This window comes from Copadichromis virginalis, linkage group LG17 (genome assembly GCF_057382275.1).
Source record: "Copadichromis virginalis isolate Kocher_CV1m ecotype Utaka linkage group LG17, C_Virginalis_male_GT1.1, whole genome shotgun sequence".
Taxonomy (NCBI): domain Eukaryota; kingdom Metazoa; phylum Chordata; class Actinopteri; order Cichliformes; family Cichlidae; genus Copadichromis; species Copadichromis virginalis.
In genome coordinates, this window is record NC_140634.1 from 9,074,770 (window position 1) to 9,089,627 (window position 14,858).

General features: G+C 42.2%; 1 protein-coding gene across 1 annotated transcript in view; it reads right to left on the bottom strand.

Moving 5' to 3' along the window:
• Positions 1-3,445: 3,445 nt before the first annotated feature.
• fndc7b (fibronectin type III domain containing 7b) overlaps positions 3,446-14,858 on the bottom strand; it is a 35,109-nt gene continuing 23,696 nt past the window's right edge. Inside the window, exons 36-58 of the mRNA XM_085436494.1 lie at positions 14,579-14,839; positions 13,702-13,962; positions 13,348-13,605; positions 12,815-13,072; positions 12,477-12,737; positions 12,165-12,214; positions 11,666-11,876; positions 11,075-11,335; positions 10,638-10,898; positions 10,252-10,512; positions 9,575-9,835; positions 9,087-9,347; positions 8,719-8,976; positions 8,280-8,543; positions 7,877-8,137; positions 7,023-7,283; positions 6,534-6,794; positions 6,179-6,436; positions 5,730-5,990; positions 5,319-5,606; positions 4,650-4,886; positions 4,373-4,438; positions 3,446-4,280 (exon numbers count right to left, since the gene is read on the bottom strand). Of these exons, the coding sequence (XP_085292620.1) occupies positions 3,988-4,280; positions 4,373-4,438; positions 4,650-4,886; positions 5,319-5,606; positions 5,730-5,990; positions 6,179-6,436; positions 6,534-6,794; positions 7,023-7,283; positions 7,877-8,137; positions 8,280-8,543; positions 8,719-8,976; positions 9,087-9,347; positions 9,575-9,835; positions 10,252-10,512; positions 10,638-10,898; positions 11,075-11,335; positions 11,666-11,876; positions 12,165-12,214; positions 12,477-12,737; positions 12,815-13,072; positions 13,348-13,605; positions 13,702-13,962; positions 14,579-14,839 (5,573 nt within the window). The 3' untranslated portion in view covers positions 3,446-3,987. The remainder of the gene's footprint in view (positions 4,281-4,372; positions 4,439-4,649; positions 4,887-5,318; positions 5,607-5,729; positions 5,991-6,178; positions 6,437-6,533; positions 6,795-7,022; positions 7,284-7,876; positions 8,138-8,279; positions 8,544-8,718; positions 8,977-9,086; positions 9,348-9,574; positions 9,836-10,251; positions 10,513-10,637; positions 10,899-11,074; positions 11,336-11,665; positions 11,877-12,164; positions 12,215-12,476; positions 12,738-12,814; positions 13,073-13,347; positions 13,606-13,701; positions 13,963-14,578; positions 14,840-14,858) is intronic.

The following is a 14,858-nucleotide window of genomic DNA, read 5'->3' on the forward strand; positions in this document are numbered from 1 at the left end:
GCTAATACAGTCTAAGGCATAAATTGAGTTTGTACAAGTCTAACAAGCCAGAATGTCAATATTTGGATGGATATGACCACTTTTTTTCTGCCTGAACTCTCTTAGGCAGTCTTGTTTTGTGATTTCTATAAGCTGTTGTCATTAACAGTTCTCCAGGCTTCTCAAAGGAAATTCAAAGCTCTTCTTTGGCTGTTGACAACCTTTTGCAAAGCTCCAGTTAAATATATAACGATAAAAGGTTAAAAAGTACTGCAGGGTCGCATTGAGCCATAGCTAAGCAGAGCAGTGTGTGGTGGAACGGGTGGAGAACCAAATGGGTTGCAGAGTGAAGAAGAGTGTGGAGCACCTTATTAATCCGAGCAAATGAATTGCAAATGGGATTCCAACACCAGAAGGGGGCCCCAAAGAGCGCTTGAAATGTCACACAAACCAGTTTGATAAATGTATATTTTGTGTGTGTTAAACATATACCAATATTATAGGGGGGGCATGCCAGGCAGAGATAGATGTATTATCAAGAATTTTCAGTATTCAATGTAAAAATAAAAAATAAAAAAAAACTATCAGAGAGGTTAACATTTTATGGAAATATGAAAATAACCATGCTTCCATATGCCCATTAAAAACAAAACGATACTTAAATATCCAGTAAGAGACATACAGCATGTGTATAAAAAATATTTGTGTTATGGTGTATTCCTGTGTGAAAATGGATTGTGCTATGGACAATGGACTGCTGCATGGGCTGTACTGCAGAGGGTGCTTTTCTCTTACTGACTTGAGGTCTTGTGGACTTGCAAAATCCAAACAAGAAGACCATTTTATTTCTATCTCTCTCTTAAAACACTGCTTGCAGCATCACTCACTGCAGCCACGAAAACCCCTAAACACATATAGTGAATGCAACTTTCCCACAGAGACAAGAATTCGTAATACAGTGTTTGAATACTTTCAGGTAACATACTGTTGTTCATATGATAAAACTTGACTGTCCTTAATTATCAGTTAGTTCTGATCCGTCAGGATCACCTCAGACAACTGAGGTGTCACACAGTCCCAGTTTTACACTGAAATAATTTATTTAAACAGAAACTGTTTTATCACAGCATTCAGAACATTTCATTTTGAAAGTTTTGAAACCCAAAAATAGACTTGTGAGGTTTATTATATGCTCATTGTGCTGTGGGGTTTTACATAATACACAGTGGTCTGTCCCTCTAGGCCAGTTTATCCAAATGACCAAAGCTTCATACAGTGGGGCAAAAAAGTATTTAGTCAGCCACCGATTGTGCAAGTTCCCCCACTTAAAATGATGACAGAGGTCAGTAATTTGCACCAGAGGTACACTTCAACTGTGAGAGACAGAATGTGAAAGAAAAATCCATGAATCCACATGGTAGGATTTGTAAAGAATTTATTTGTAAATCAGGGTGGAAAATAAGTATTTGGTCACCTCAAACAAGGAAAATCTCTGGCTCTCACAGACCTGTAACGTCTTCGGTAAGAAGCTTTTCTGTCCCCCACTCGTTACCTGTATGAATGGCACCTGTTTGAACTCATCATCTGTATAAAAGACACCTGTCCACAGCCTCAAACAGTCAGACTCCAAACTCCGCCATGGCCAAGACCAAAGAGCTTTCGAAGGACACCAGGAAAAGTATTGTAGACCTGCACCAGACTGGGAAGAGTGAATCTACAATAGGCAAGCAGCTTGGTGTGAAAAAATCAACTGTGGGAGCAATCATCAGAAAATGGAAGACATACAAGACCACTGATAATCTCCCTCGATCTGGGGCTCCACGCAAGATCTCATCCCGTGGGGTCAAAATGATCATGAGAACGGTGAGCAAAGATCCCAGAACCACACGGGGGGACCTGGTGAATGACCTGCAGAGAGCTGGGACCAAAGTAACAAAGGTCACCATCAGTAACACACTACAACGGCAGGGAATCAAATCCCGCAGTGCCAGACGTGTTCCGCTGCTGAAGCCAGTGCATGTCCAGGCCCGTCTGAAGTTTGCCAGAGAGCACATGGATGATACAGCAGAGGATTGGGAGAATGTCATGTGGTCAGATGAAACCAAAGTAGAACTTTTTGGTATAAACTCAACTCGTCGTGTTTGGAGGAAGAAGAATACTGAGTTGCATCCCAAGAACACCATACCTACTGTGAAGCATGGGGGTGGAAACATCATGCTATGGGGCTGTTTTTCTGCCAAGGGGACAGGACGACTGATCCGTGTTAAGGACAGAATGAATGGGGCCATGTATCGTGAGATTTTGAGCCAAAACCTCCTTCCATCAGTGAGAACTTTGAAGATGAAACGAGGCTGGGTCTTCCAACATGACAATGATCCAAAACACACCGCCCGGGCAACAAAGGAGTGGCTCCGTAAGAAGCATTTGAAAGTCCTGGAGTGGCCTAGCCAGTCTCCAGACCTCAACCCCATAGAAAATCTGTGGCGGGAGTTGAAAGTCCGTGTTGCTCGGCGACAGCCCCAAAACATCACTACTCTCGAGAAGATCTGCATGGAGGAATGGGCCAAAATACCAGCTACTGTGTGTGCAAACCTGGTAAAGACCTATAGTAAACGTTTGACCTCTGTTATTGCCAACAAAGGTTATGTTACAAAGTATTGAGTTGTATTTTTGTTATTGACCAAATACTTATTTTCCACCCTGATTTACGAATAAATTCTTTACAAATCCTACCATGTGGATTCATGGATTTTTTTTTTCACATTCTGTCTCTCACAGTTGAAGTGTACCTCTGGTGCAAATTACTGACCTCTGTCATCATTTTAGGTGGGGGAACTTGCACAATCGGTGGCTGACTAAATACTTTTTTGCCCCACTGTATATACCAGATGCTGCCAGGCTTCAGTTGCATCATTTCCTTTCACAGTATATCACTGCGCTTTACCACATTTGGGAAATACGGAACAGCTGTGAGGCACATGAACAGGAATCATACATTGTCTTGATTTCCTTCCAGCACACTAGTAAGTTATGATAATAGTTGTGTTTGATGTTTAACGCACAAATGATAAAGCATGAACAAACTATAGATAATACTAGTGGTGCTGAGGTGGGCGGGACTGGTGCTGGCGGGGGGCCCAAATCAAATTCTACTTAAGGTCAAAATGACCCTCCTGGTTGTTCTAAGTGTTAAAGCTATCCACGTATCTGCCTGTCAGTGCATAAATCCCAGTGAAGACCTCTGATTTTGAGTATGAGAAAATACAGATTACTTCTGTAATTTGGATTAGCATTTTTTGAATAAATAGTGACATAATGTAATGTCTTCTGTTGTTTATCTGAAGTTGTTCTAAAATAATCTTCAGACTTGCACAGGCCCTGATATGTAAAGCTTCAGAGTTAAAAGATGGTGTGCTTTCCAAGTTGGAAAAAATGAAACTCCAGATTAGATTTGTTTTGTGTGTTTTCAACCTTTTTTTTATTCTTTAATTTCTGGGATTGTTCAAAAGCATCTGTCGGCGTGTTTACAATCTGAGAAGTCACATAGTACATCAAAAAGATCAGATACTGCATGGCTTTACAAATATAGCTTTATAAATTACCATTTTATTTGTTTACACTACATTTTTCATCAATCATGCAGAGAATCGAATAACCTACCCCAAAAATATAAGCATGTTTTTGATAAATACTGTATAATTTCAGCAGAGCTACATTTATGCAAATATACAAACTACTCCCACAGAAAATTCAGAAGCATTTAAATCTATAAGTGGTTGTTAGGTTTGATCATCATCTCTTTGTGACATTTAAGAAACATAATTTTATCATGACTTTGTATGTGTGATTACTTCCTTTTCACAATTATCTTCCTAAAGTATGTGTACGATCAAACCAGCATGAGTTGTGTTATGGATGCTACAAAGTGGCATATGATAGTATTTCTGTTTAGTCCAGTGTCTATTTAAGTGAATTTGTGTGTATGCGTGCATGTGTGTGTGTGTGTCACTAAGAGCCCACTAGAGCATCAGTGTTTCTGCACTTGGACTGGGAGTAGCTGCTTTGGTTGATGGCATTTTTGGCTGCCACCCTGACGCAGTAGGTGGTCTGGGGTTTGAGATCAGTCTCTGTGTAAGAGTCACCTTCCACTCTTCGAACTCTCGCCGGCTTGCTGGCTTTTCCCTTTATCTGCTCCTCCTCAATCATAAGTGTGTACTCGGTGGCACCCGTCACTGTCGTCCAACTCACATGCAAAGAAACTCCAGTTACTGTTAATGTCAGCACCTCTGGGATTTCAAGATCTAACGGAGACAGAGGGAAGTGAGTGACAGCTGATTGATTACATGAGCAACACTATCTTGATGCTGTTTTACACCAATACAAACAGACTAACCCTCTTCTAAACTGGCATAGAACTGAACAAATTCCAGGTCTCTTCTTCTGCGAGTTGTCACTGGACCTGAGGAAGATGCGGAAAGCACTCGTAAGAAAATGTCTCAAAGAGGGTTGTGTTAAATAGCAATATATAGAAAAAGAACCAACCACATTTAATTTTTAGTGGCATTATACAAAGTTATAAAGAATTACATAAAACACAAAGGAGTGTAGAAACATTTAAATCTGTTTTCCTAAGTTGCGTGCAGGCTGCAGACCACTGCTGTCTGTCTGACCTGTAATGTTTTGGCTGGGATTGCTCTCCCCTACAGCATTGCTAGCTGTCACTATAGTTGCATTAGGATCGAAGTCGGTTAGCTGGCAGGAAAGTTCGGTGGTGTTGCATAGTTTTACACGGGTTCCTCTCGATACGTTGTAGACCGTGTAACTGGTAGCAAACACTGAAGCATTCCAGAATAGGACAGCAGACTGCCTGTTGCCAGTGTACATCACACTCTGTGGAGCACACGGGGCTGGGAAGGAAACAGTGAAAATGCTGTTAACCGAAGGAAAGGGTAATGCTACAGTTAAAATTTTATCTATACTTTTGTTATTATTGCATTTGATGTATAAATCGCTATAACTTGAGGCTGACATTATGGTATAAGTTTAGTTTAATTCAAAATAAATCAGTTTAATTTAATTTATATAGCGCCAAGTCACAAATAATTGCCTCAAAGTGCATTATATTGTAAAGACCTTACAATAACACAGAAAACCCCCAACAATCAAACAATCCCCCTATGAACATGCACTTTGGCAACAGTGGGAAGGAAAAACTCCCTTTTAATAGGAAGAGACCTCCAGCAGAACCAGGGAACTGCAGCCATCTGCATTTGCATAAACATCCATGCAAAAACACATCCTGTTCCATTTAAAGTCTACAAATGAGAACAGAAAGTTACCTGTTAGTGCAGTAATGGGACTCGATGGCTTGCCGATACCAGCTGAGTTCTTGGCACGCACTGTGATGTTAAAAGCAGTGCTACAAGGCACTGGAAATTCAAAGTATGGCCTGGGTAGCCAATAAGAAGAGACAGTCATCAAGGCTTGTGGGTTGTTTTCAATCTGACCGCTGATTTCCGCCAAATAATCAACATCAGGACATGTAACTTTGCTCCATGATATCATGGCCCAGTATAACCTGTCTATCCTCTGCATACGGACATTCACACGAGAAGGAGGGCACGGGACTGAAGAAGAAGGAAGAAGCATTTTATCAATAACACTGCAAATTGACCATAAATGTAGGAGTAGAAACACATTAAACACTTTTTTCCCCCAAACTTGTGGTTAAATATAAATGTTTGACTTACCTGCTCCGGCCTGCAGAGGTGAGCTGAATGAGCTGTTGCAGATGCTGTTAGAGGCTGTCACAGAGAAATTGTAAACGCCACCGCACTCCAGCCCTTTGAAGGTGCAGGAGGGATTGCTGCTGTTACAGAACAGGGCGACTCCATTCGTGGATTGTGCAAAGCTAAAATACTCCACAGCACCCGTGCTTTTGTTCCACGACATGGCAGCCGAGTTGGTCTGACAGTCAATATCCACCGCGATATCAGAGGGCGCACAGGGCACTGATAGGAAGGAGAGAGAGGATTCCTGTTAGGGGAACGTAGCATGCAGCGCAATTTCTAAACGCAGTTTTTTAGAAATGTTGAATCTAAAAAACAGGATACCCTTTTCAGTAACACAAACTAATCAAAAGACTTGAAGAAGTAAAGCTCAATAAGATGACAGAAAATAACTGATCAGTTATTTGTACCTGTTTTAAAGGATGAACTGCTGGGATAGCTGGTACAGTTCTCCCCTCTGGCAGTGATGCTTAAATTGTACAGCTGACCACAGTGAAGATCAACCAAAGAGCAGTTGTTCACTGAGGTGTTGCAGGTTGCCACGTGTCCATCTCGAGTTGTGGCTATCAGCTGGTATGATGTGGGCACCAGAGAGTCCGCCCATCTCACTTTGGCCCCAGCGTCCTTGCACGATGGCACCACTGTTACATTGGCTGGGACGCAAGGTGCTAAAGAAGACAGAGTTATCTGATTCAAATCTCTGTGGGTGTTTGTACTGAAACTCTACTGTAGTTTAGCAGACAAATCTGGGAAGCTGAAGAATACCTGTTTGGATCTTCTTTGGAGGGCTTCTGAAGCTGCTGCACTTATCAGAGGAAGTTGCTACTATGACGCTGTAGTGCATGCCGCAGTGAACATTCTGGAGTACACATGAAGTGGAGGTACTGTTACAGGTAACAACAGAGTTGTCATCACCTTCAGCTGTGACCACATAGACTGGTGTCCCTGCAGTCACCTTCCATTCAACTAGGATGGTGTCACTGTTGCATTGGCTCATTGCACTGATGGATGTTAGAGTGCAAGGACCTACAGAAAAGAATTCAAACCAATAATTAGAAAAAGGAAAAATCCTTTCCAATGTCTAATCTGTCACAAATGATAAAACAGCTGAAAACAAGCTGAAAAGATATAGATAGCAGGCCTCACCCAGAGATGTCAGTGGTCAAAATACTTTGCAGAAACCTCACAAAAACACACAAAACACCACACACTTAACAGAGAGGGATCCAGAGTGCAGAGATTCCTGCTAAATACCTGTCTCAAGCTCAAAGGTGGCATTGTCAATACTGCTGCAGTGCTTGTTGATAGCCTTGAGCTTAAAGGTGTAAAGTGTCCCACAGTTCAAATCCTGGACTTTACAGGGAGATGAGGTGGTAGTGCAGCTGGAGTTGTGACCATTGGCTGCTCGGGCCAGCACAAAGTAACTGGTTGCTCCCATCGAGTCGTCCCACGTCACCCAGGCACTGTTTGATATGCAGTCCAGACTACCCTTAATGTTCCTGGGTATGCATGGAGCTATTAAAGGTGAAAGGCAAAATAATGAGCAAGTTGCTCCAGAGGAGATCCACATTTAATTCAACATAAAAGAAAAAATGATGGAAAGCATATCTATTTCTAAACTTCCAGTAGCACCCACCGGTTAACATCCTGTGAAAAATCTGTGGCTTAAGCCGAAGATCAGGCAAAACATTAATGCGCATGGTAAATGTAATATATATATATTTAATCATCTACAGATGTTCACTGGCACCATAAGCTCAGCTTCTTATTTCAACATGTTGAACTGCAGTTATGCGCCGGGACTCCTCCCACTTCCCACATCTGGAAACTCTCTATAACACCATCTCTAAAGAAATGTTACATACATGGTTTGCTGGCTTTTGCACCTGATGGTCCAGCTGTTGTCATAATTCAGATCTTAAGCCTTGATTTTAAAGATGAAATAAACTAACAAATATTTATTATCAGATTGATATTTGCAGCTGTTTTGCTTTCCAGATTAATACACCGTCTCATATTTGGGGTCTTATTTATGGAACAAAGACATGAAGAAAGTGTATCACGTCTCCAGCACATCAGTACATTTTGTATTTATAAGAAAAGTTTACCTGAAGAAGACTCCACCACAGCGCTCGGTTTGCTCTGGCAACCATCTCTTATAGACAGCACAGTGATGTTGTAGCTCTGTCCACAGGGTAGATTATTTAGAGTGCAGCTATTTCCAGTAGAGTTACAGTAGAGTCTCGCCCCAGTGTTGCTCACTGCAGCCACGTGGAAGTACTGGGCATCGGGGTTGGGGGACCAGGACACAACCATGGAACCTGCTCCGCATTGTGCACCAACAACCACATTCTGTGGTGGACAAGGCGCTGAGGGTGGCAGAGACACAAGTTGTTTGAGTATTGTTAAACTACTCAGATAAATTATTAAGCCTGCCATCTGTATGTAGATTGTATAAAGTCACAAGCTGTTACACTGAGTTCATGTCTGAGCCTCCGCTGCTTTTGATACCTGTTCGTACGTAAGCTTTGTTGCCCTCCAAACTGGAACAGGACTCATCCTGGCTGAACATGCTAACATTGTAGGTCTGCCCACACTGCAGCTCACTCAGATCACAGAAGGTCATAGTGTTGTTACACTCAGCCCTGTAACGGCCATCTGCTGTAACACCCACTGCAGTATATAGGAGAGCTCCGCTGGCCCCCTCCCATGTCACTGCAGCAGAGTTTGAGTGGCATCGTAAAGAAGCTTTCACGCTGGTTGGCTTACATGGCACTGTGAAAGAAAAAGATGAATTAAGCATTGCTGAGGTATGAGGTATGATATGAGCAGTAAGACAACTGACATGTCAACAACATACAATCATTTTTTTCATCATTACTATCATTGGCTAAGCTTTAAAGACATCTTAAAACACAGATCACACACACACACAGTAGTTCCCACCTACCTGACTGCAGGCTGAGGTGGGCTCGGCTGTTATCACAGCGTCCATCCTGAGCTGTAACTGTCAGGTTGTAGAGCTGGCCACAGTGCATGCTGGGTAGCTTGCAACTGCTTTCAGTTGTGTCGCACTCTGACTTGTGACCATCAGGTCCAAAAGCCTGGACCTTGTAGATGGACACACCCTCCCCTTCTTCCCATGATACCACTCCTGTGTCATTCCTGCACACCATCTCAGCTCTTACTTTCTGAGGCACACATGGCACTAAAGACAAATGTGAACACAGAAGAATATTAATTGCACTCTAATATACTATATATTCATGATTTCTTTTTAAAAAATCCATCATATTTTGATAAATGAAATCTTCTAACCTGTGTTGATCTCCACAGCAGAGCTTTCAGTGCTGTTACATGTGTCATCTGAAGCAGTAACAGTGATCGAGTAGTTGAGGCCGCACAGCACGTCACCGAGCAGGCAGGTTGAGTCGTTGCTGTTGCAAACTGAAGCGTAGCCACCGCGGCCCTGGGCAACTACCGTGTAGGATAATGCTCCTTTACTTGGCTCCCAAGACACTGCCACAGCACCAGACTCACAAACAACCCTGGCCTCCACTAGGTGTGGTATGCAGGGCACTGCAAAAACACAGGGAAAGAACGATTAGTACAGATGCAATGATCACATACAGACCTTTTCAATGATAATAACTAGTAGTAACAACATCTGTGTGTAAATATTAGATTGTTCAGTAGTATATTTAAACAATCACAAAAACATTATGTATTTTTATTTTCCTATTTAAGAAAATTATGGACTTAGCATGTCGTAACTGGCTGTCAGACATGAACATTCCCTATTGTACCTGCTTGCATCTGCTGTGTGTCACTCTTTGACACATTGCACACATCATTAACAGCAATCACGCTGATGTTGTAGGTGAAGCCACATAAGAGGTCTGCGAGGATGCAGGACTGTGACATTGTCTCGCAACTCGTTTCATCTTCTTCCACGCCGGCGGCTTGGACAATGTAGTAGTCCGCCCCTCTGCTGGCCTGCCATTCCACCACAGCTGTGTTAGTAGAGCAATCCAGTACATGCACAACATCCTCGGGAGGACAAGGCACTGGTGGTTGAAGGACAAAGTGAAATAGCTCAATGAGGAGGTAGTAAGTGTAATGATAGTGGCTAGCTGCAACCCTAGCTCCATTTCTAGGTGCTTACACTTCTGACTCAGATAACATAACAGCTCCTTAAGCTTCATCAAGGCTTTTATACCTAAAAACCTAATAATTTTATAATGGAAAACTTAATAACATCTTCAGGTCCCTAAAAAATGACATGTAGTTTGCACTAGTAAGCGACCCAACTAAACTCCCGCAATACTGAGTTTTGCATTTGTTTATGCCCCCCTAGAAGTTGAAATATGCCAAAAAAATATGTTTTCCGCCAGTTTGAAATTACTGTGAAACTACCAAATAAGTGGTACACTACAGCAAATCATTGCCTCACAATTTTAACTTATTTTTATTGCATTTTTACCTGATTCCACCTGGAGTGTGGAGCTGGGAGGGCTGCTGCACTCATAATTTGAGGCCACAGTGATCACGTCATAGATCTGACCACACTGTAAGCCTGGCAGCTCACAGTTGGTGATGTTGGAGCTGCAGGTGGAAACATGGCCACTGGATGAGTGTGCTGTTGCATTGTAATACAAGGCACCCTCAGCGTAGGCCCAGTCCAAGAGGGCTGAGTTGGTGAAGCAGTCCAGAATCACTGTGCCAATGTTGGGTGTGCAGGGAACTGACAAAAGAAGGGAGTAACACTTTGAGTACTTGCACATGCTAAGAGCAATAAATCTATGACACACTGACATCATGAACATCACACAGTCCAAAGGAGATTCATTTAAAATCTCACTGTTTTACCTGAATGGAAAGTTATAGCTGGGCTGGGCAGACTTGAGCAGGTTTCATCCTCTGCCACCACCTGGACAGAATAGTCATGTCCGCACATCAGATTGGTCAAAGTGCACCTTGGGCCTGCAGTCTGGCAGATGGACATGGACCCCACTGTGCTCTTTGCTGTCACTTTGTAAGAAAGAGCCCCATTGCTAGCACTCCAGGACACAACAGCCTGATTTTTGGAGCAAACCATCTTCACTTCCACATTAGTCGGAACACAAGGAACTAGATAAAAGTGTGAAGAATAGGAAATTGAAACTCATTTAAGTATACATTTTAAATGAACACAGAACTACATTTAAAAAAGACTTAAATTAGATCTGTCTTTGAATTATTTACACACTTTCTATTTTCAGAGTAAAAATAACAACAGCGTAGCAAAAATACTGATTTGTCCTCACCTGATCGCAGTGGGTCACCTTTACTGGGATCAGAGTTACACTTCCTGTTTGAGGCCACCACAGTCACTGTGTAGTTCTGTCCACAGAGGACATTGGGCATGGCACATTGCTCGCTGTCAGACCAGCAGCTCGAAGACTGTCCATCTTCCGTCCTAACTTTGGCAATGTAGTACTCTGCACCAGCCGAGCCAGTCCACGACACCACAGCAATGTTGGAGATGCAGTTCATGAAGCTGGAGATACCGGTGGGTGAACAGGGCTCTTTGGGACGAAAGGAGAAAAGACTGGATTAGAAAAAAAGGGTCTCAAGTATGGTGCACAGTTCCATTTTAACAGCACATATTTCAATGACTCCAGGTCTGTCTGTAAAAATCACGTTTAAGTGACCGGCAATAAAAATTGTTTTACCACTCGTTGTCAATTACAGTTCCTTAGTATATGTAAGAAATGATGCATTTTACAACATAAAATCCTTTATGTACAATTGTTTTTACGGTTATCGTGCATTTTTGCAAAGAAATATAATATATGCATTGCCCTTTTACTTACTGGCTTGAAGACAAATTTTTCCAAGTATAAACCGGATTTTACCTGATGTAAGACTTAAAGGTGGGCTGGGGCGGCTTGTGCACACTGAATCTGCCGCCTGAACAGACAGGAAGTATTCCTGACCACAGTGGAACTCAGAAATGTAAGTCCAGGTATCATTGGTACTGAGCTGCACTTTGTGGCCAATGTTGTTCTCTGCAGTCACGATGTAAAACTCTGCAGTTTCACTGGCATTCCAGGCCAGTGATCCCACCTTAGAAAATATTACAGTACAATTCAATCATACAATTCAATCCTCATCAGAAATCAAGATAGCATTCTTACTTTGAATGTCCTTCAAGAAGGTTTGACACTTTTCCTGAAGATTACTCAATAAAATCACACGAAGGTTTGCTTAAGAGAGTTCAAGCTATATAAGCAATGAACCAGGGAGTAAGATCTATGAGTTTATCTTTACCCAGGTGAACTGGGTATGTCTTTAATTTACTGAGCCGAAACCTTTTTAAAGAGTTAAAAGAAAATCCAGATAAATAATATTCACCTTTGTAGTGCAATTAAGAGATGATGTCAGATTCTGAGGTATGCATGGTGCTAAAAAGAGAAGACATAAGTTTAGACATTTATTAGTGTTGATTAATTTGATTATTATTTCTTTATTTAATTGTATTGATTTGTCTAGAGCGACAAAATGAAAGTGCTAGGAAATGGTATAAAATGTCAGCAATTTAAAACTAAGATATTCAGCTCTGTACTGCTACTGTTCTGCATGCAGTGCGTTCATTTTCATGTGCTCTAAAAAAACCCCCATTAAAACAATTCCAGAAATATTACTGCTGTTTAAAAGCTTGTTTACCCATCCGAATTGAAGTGCTGTTGCTCGGCATGCTGGTGCATACGTAGTTCATGGCAACGACATAAACTGTGTACGTTTCACCACAGTGTAGATCATTCCAGGTGCAGATGGTGGTGTTTGTGGTGCACGTGTGGATGTGGCGATCCTGTCCTGTTGCAATGGCCATGTAGGACTCTGCGCCATCGCTCGCGGCCCAGCTGACTGAGCCCAGGCTCTGCTCACAGCGTGTAAAGCTCTGTACATGTGCTGGGACGCAGGGGGCTGACGAGAAGGTTAACAGTTTAATCATCACACATTATGCATGTTATGTGTGAAAAAAATCTAAATGAGACACATACTTGTCATGTATTTTTCAGGCCGGCTTGTAGGACTGTCACACCAGTCATCTTGAGCTTTTACAGTGAATGTGAACAGCTGTCCACAGGGCAGGTTGGTCTCTATCATTGTGTTATTCGTTTTTAAAGACGTGCTGTATCCCAGGTTTCCGTCTGCTTTCACAATATATGCCGATGCTCCTTTAGCCTTAAACCAGTACAGCAGCACCGTCTCATTGTTACATGACCCATGGACCCTCAAACCATCTGGCTTACAGGGTTCTGACAAAAGAAGAGTCACATTGGTATTCTGAGGGATGTTGCTGTCAGTCTAGCAACTGTTAAATTTAGGGAAATTAATAGTAATTAATTGATTAATAGAGTAAATCTAAACAGTCTTTGTGGATGAAAATTCCCAACCTATCTTTATGTACAGAATAATTAATAATTAAGGTTAGGCCACTTAATAGGAAATAAAGCATGTTATTAATTCAATCAGGCAGTAATTAAAGTACAAATCACTCATTCAGTCAATCAGTACTAACGAGTTACTGTACCTGTCTGAATCTCCACAGTGCTACTGATTTCACTGTAGCACCTGTTGCTGTATGCAATGACAGAGAGTTTATAGGTGTCCCCACAGGTCAAGTTAGAGAACTGACAGGTGGAATTGGTGGAGTTGCACTTCAGTGTTGTTCCCATGTTGGTGGCAGTAGCCATGTAGAGCTCCACTCCCGCGCTTTCCTCCCAATACATGTTGGCTGTACTTGTCCCACACTGTAGATCCACTCCCACACGTGACGGCTTACAGGGGCCTAGGCCGTAATTCAAAGAGTGAAAATAGTTTTAATGATTTTATTTTAGACTGTAGAATAAATTTAAGATCGTGATTGAGACGCGGCTCAACTCACGTGTGCTAAAGGAGATATTAGTGCTTTTCTCAGTCCGGCAGTGGTCGCTGATGGTTACGAGAGTGACGTTGTACACCTGTCCACACTCCAGCTCTGTCAGATTACACTGATGTTCAGTACTCTCACAGGAAACGTGGGAACCATCTGCTGAAACAGCAGTCACCATGTAGGAGTTTGCTCCACTGACTGGACTCCAGGAGACTGTGGCTGTGTCATTGTAGCAGTCCAGGTTAGCTGTGCACTTTCCAACTGCGCAGGGAGCTATTGGCAAAAAAACAACAACATCAGTACTGCCATGCAGGACATCGACTTTAAAGCTGCAATGATCTCCATGAATGCACGGCTCCAAATCATATTTATTATTCAAGTTTCCACTTCAGAAAATAGATGTTATACAATTCGGCAGACGAGTACACATTCACTGAGAAGCACAGGTTCTCTGCATGGGCATGTAGTTGATGTAGCTCAAAATACCCGATTTTTATGCCCTTTTTAAAAAAAAAAAAAAGTCCCTGATTTTTTAAAACAGCAAGCAAGACGCTGTTTGTTGCCTAGGCTGCCTGCTATGATGCTGTTATAAAAGTAAACACTTAAATGAGGTTCAAAGAAGCAAAAGAAAACTTTTTAAGGGGGTTGGCTGTCTTCAGACCAAGAGATGGCACGTGATATTTTCTGTTTATTACGTGTGTCTTACTTTTAGTTCATTTCTTCTATCATTTTAGCTTTTTTTCAATCAAGTTCTCGCAGTTTACATTATTTTCATTAAAACACATCTTAAAACCGTTCAGCTATAAGTGAAAACTGCAGTTATAAAGTTTGGGAAAGAGAGAAGGGGGTCTCAGCATACAATGTCAATAAAATTAGGCTGGTAGGGTACCTGAATACAGCAGGACAGTGTTGGACCTGCTGCTATTGACTTTCTCCCCAATAGCAATGACATTAGTGTGGTAGATGACTCCGCAGTGAAGTCCTTCCACGCTGCAGGAAGTGGCATTAGTATGACAGGACAGCGAGTGTCCGTCACGGCCAGCGAAGCGAGCCTCGTAACCCACTGCACCAAAACTTGTCTCCCAGGAGACCATCCCCTGGTTATTCTGACAGTTAACGTTTGTCTGCACGTTATTGGGCGGGCACGGCTCTGAGTGCGGAAAGAGAGA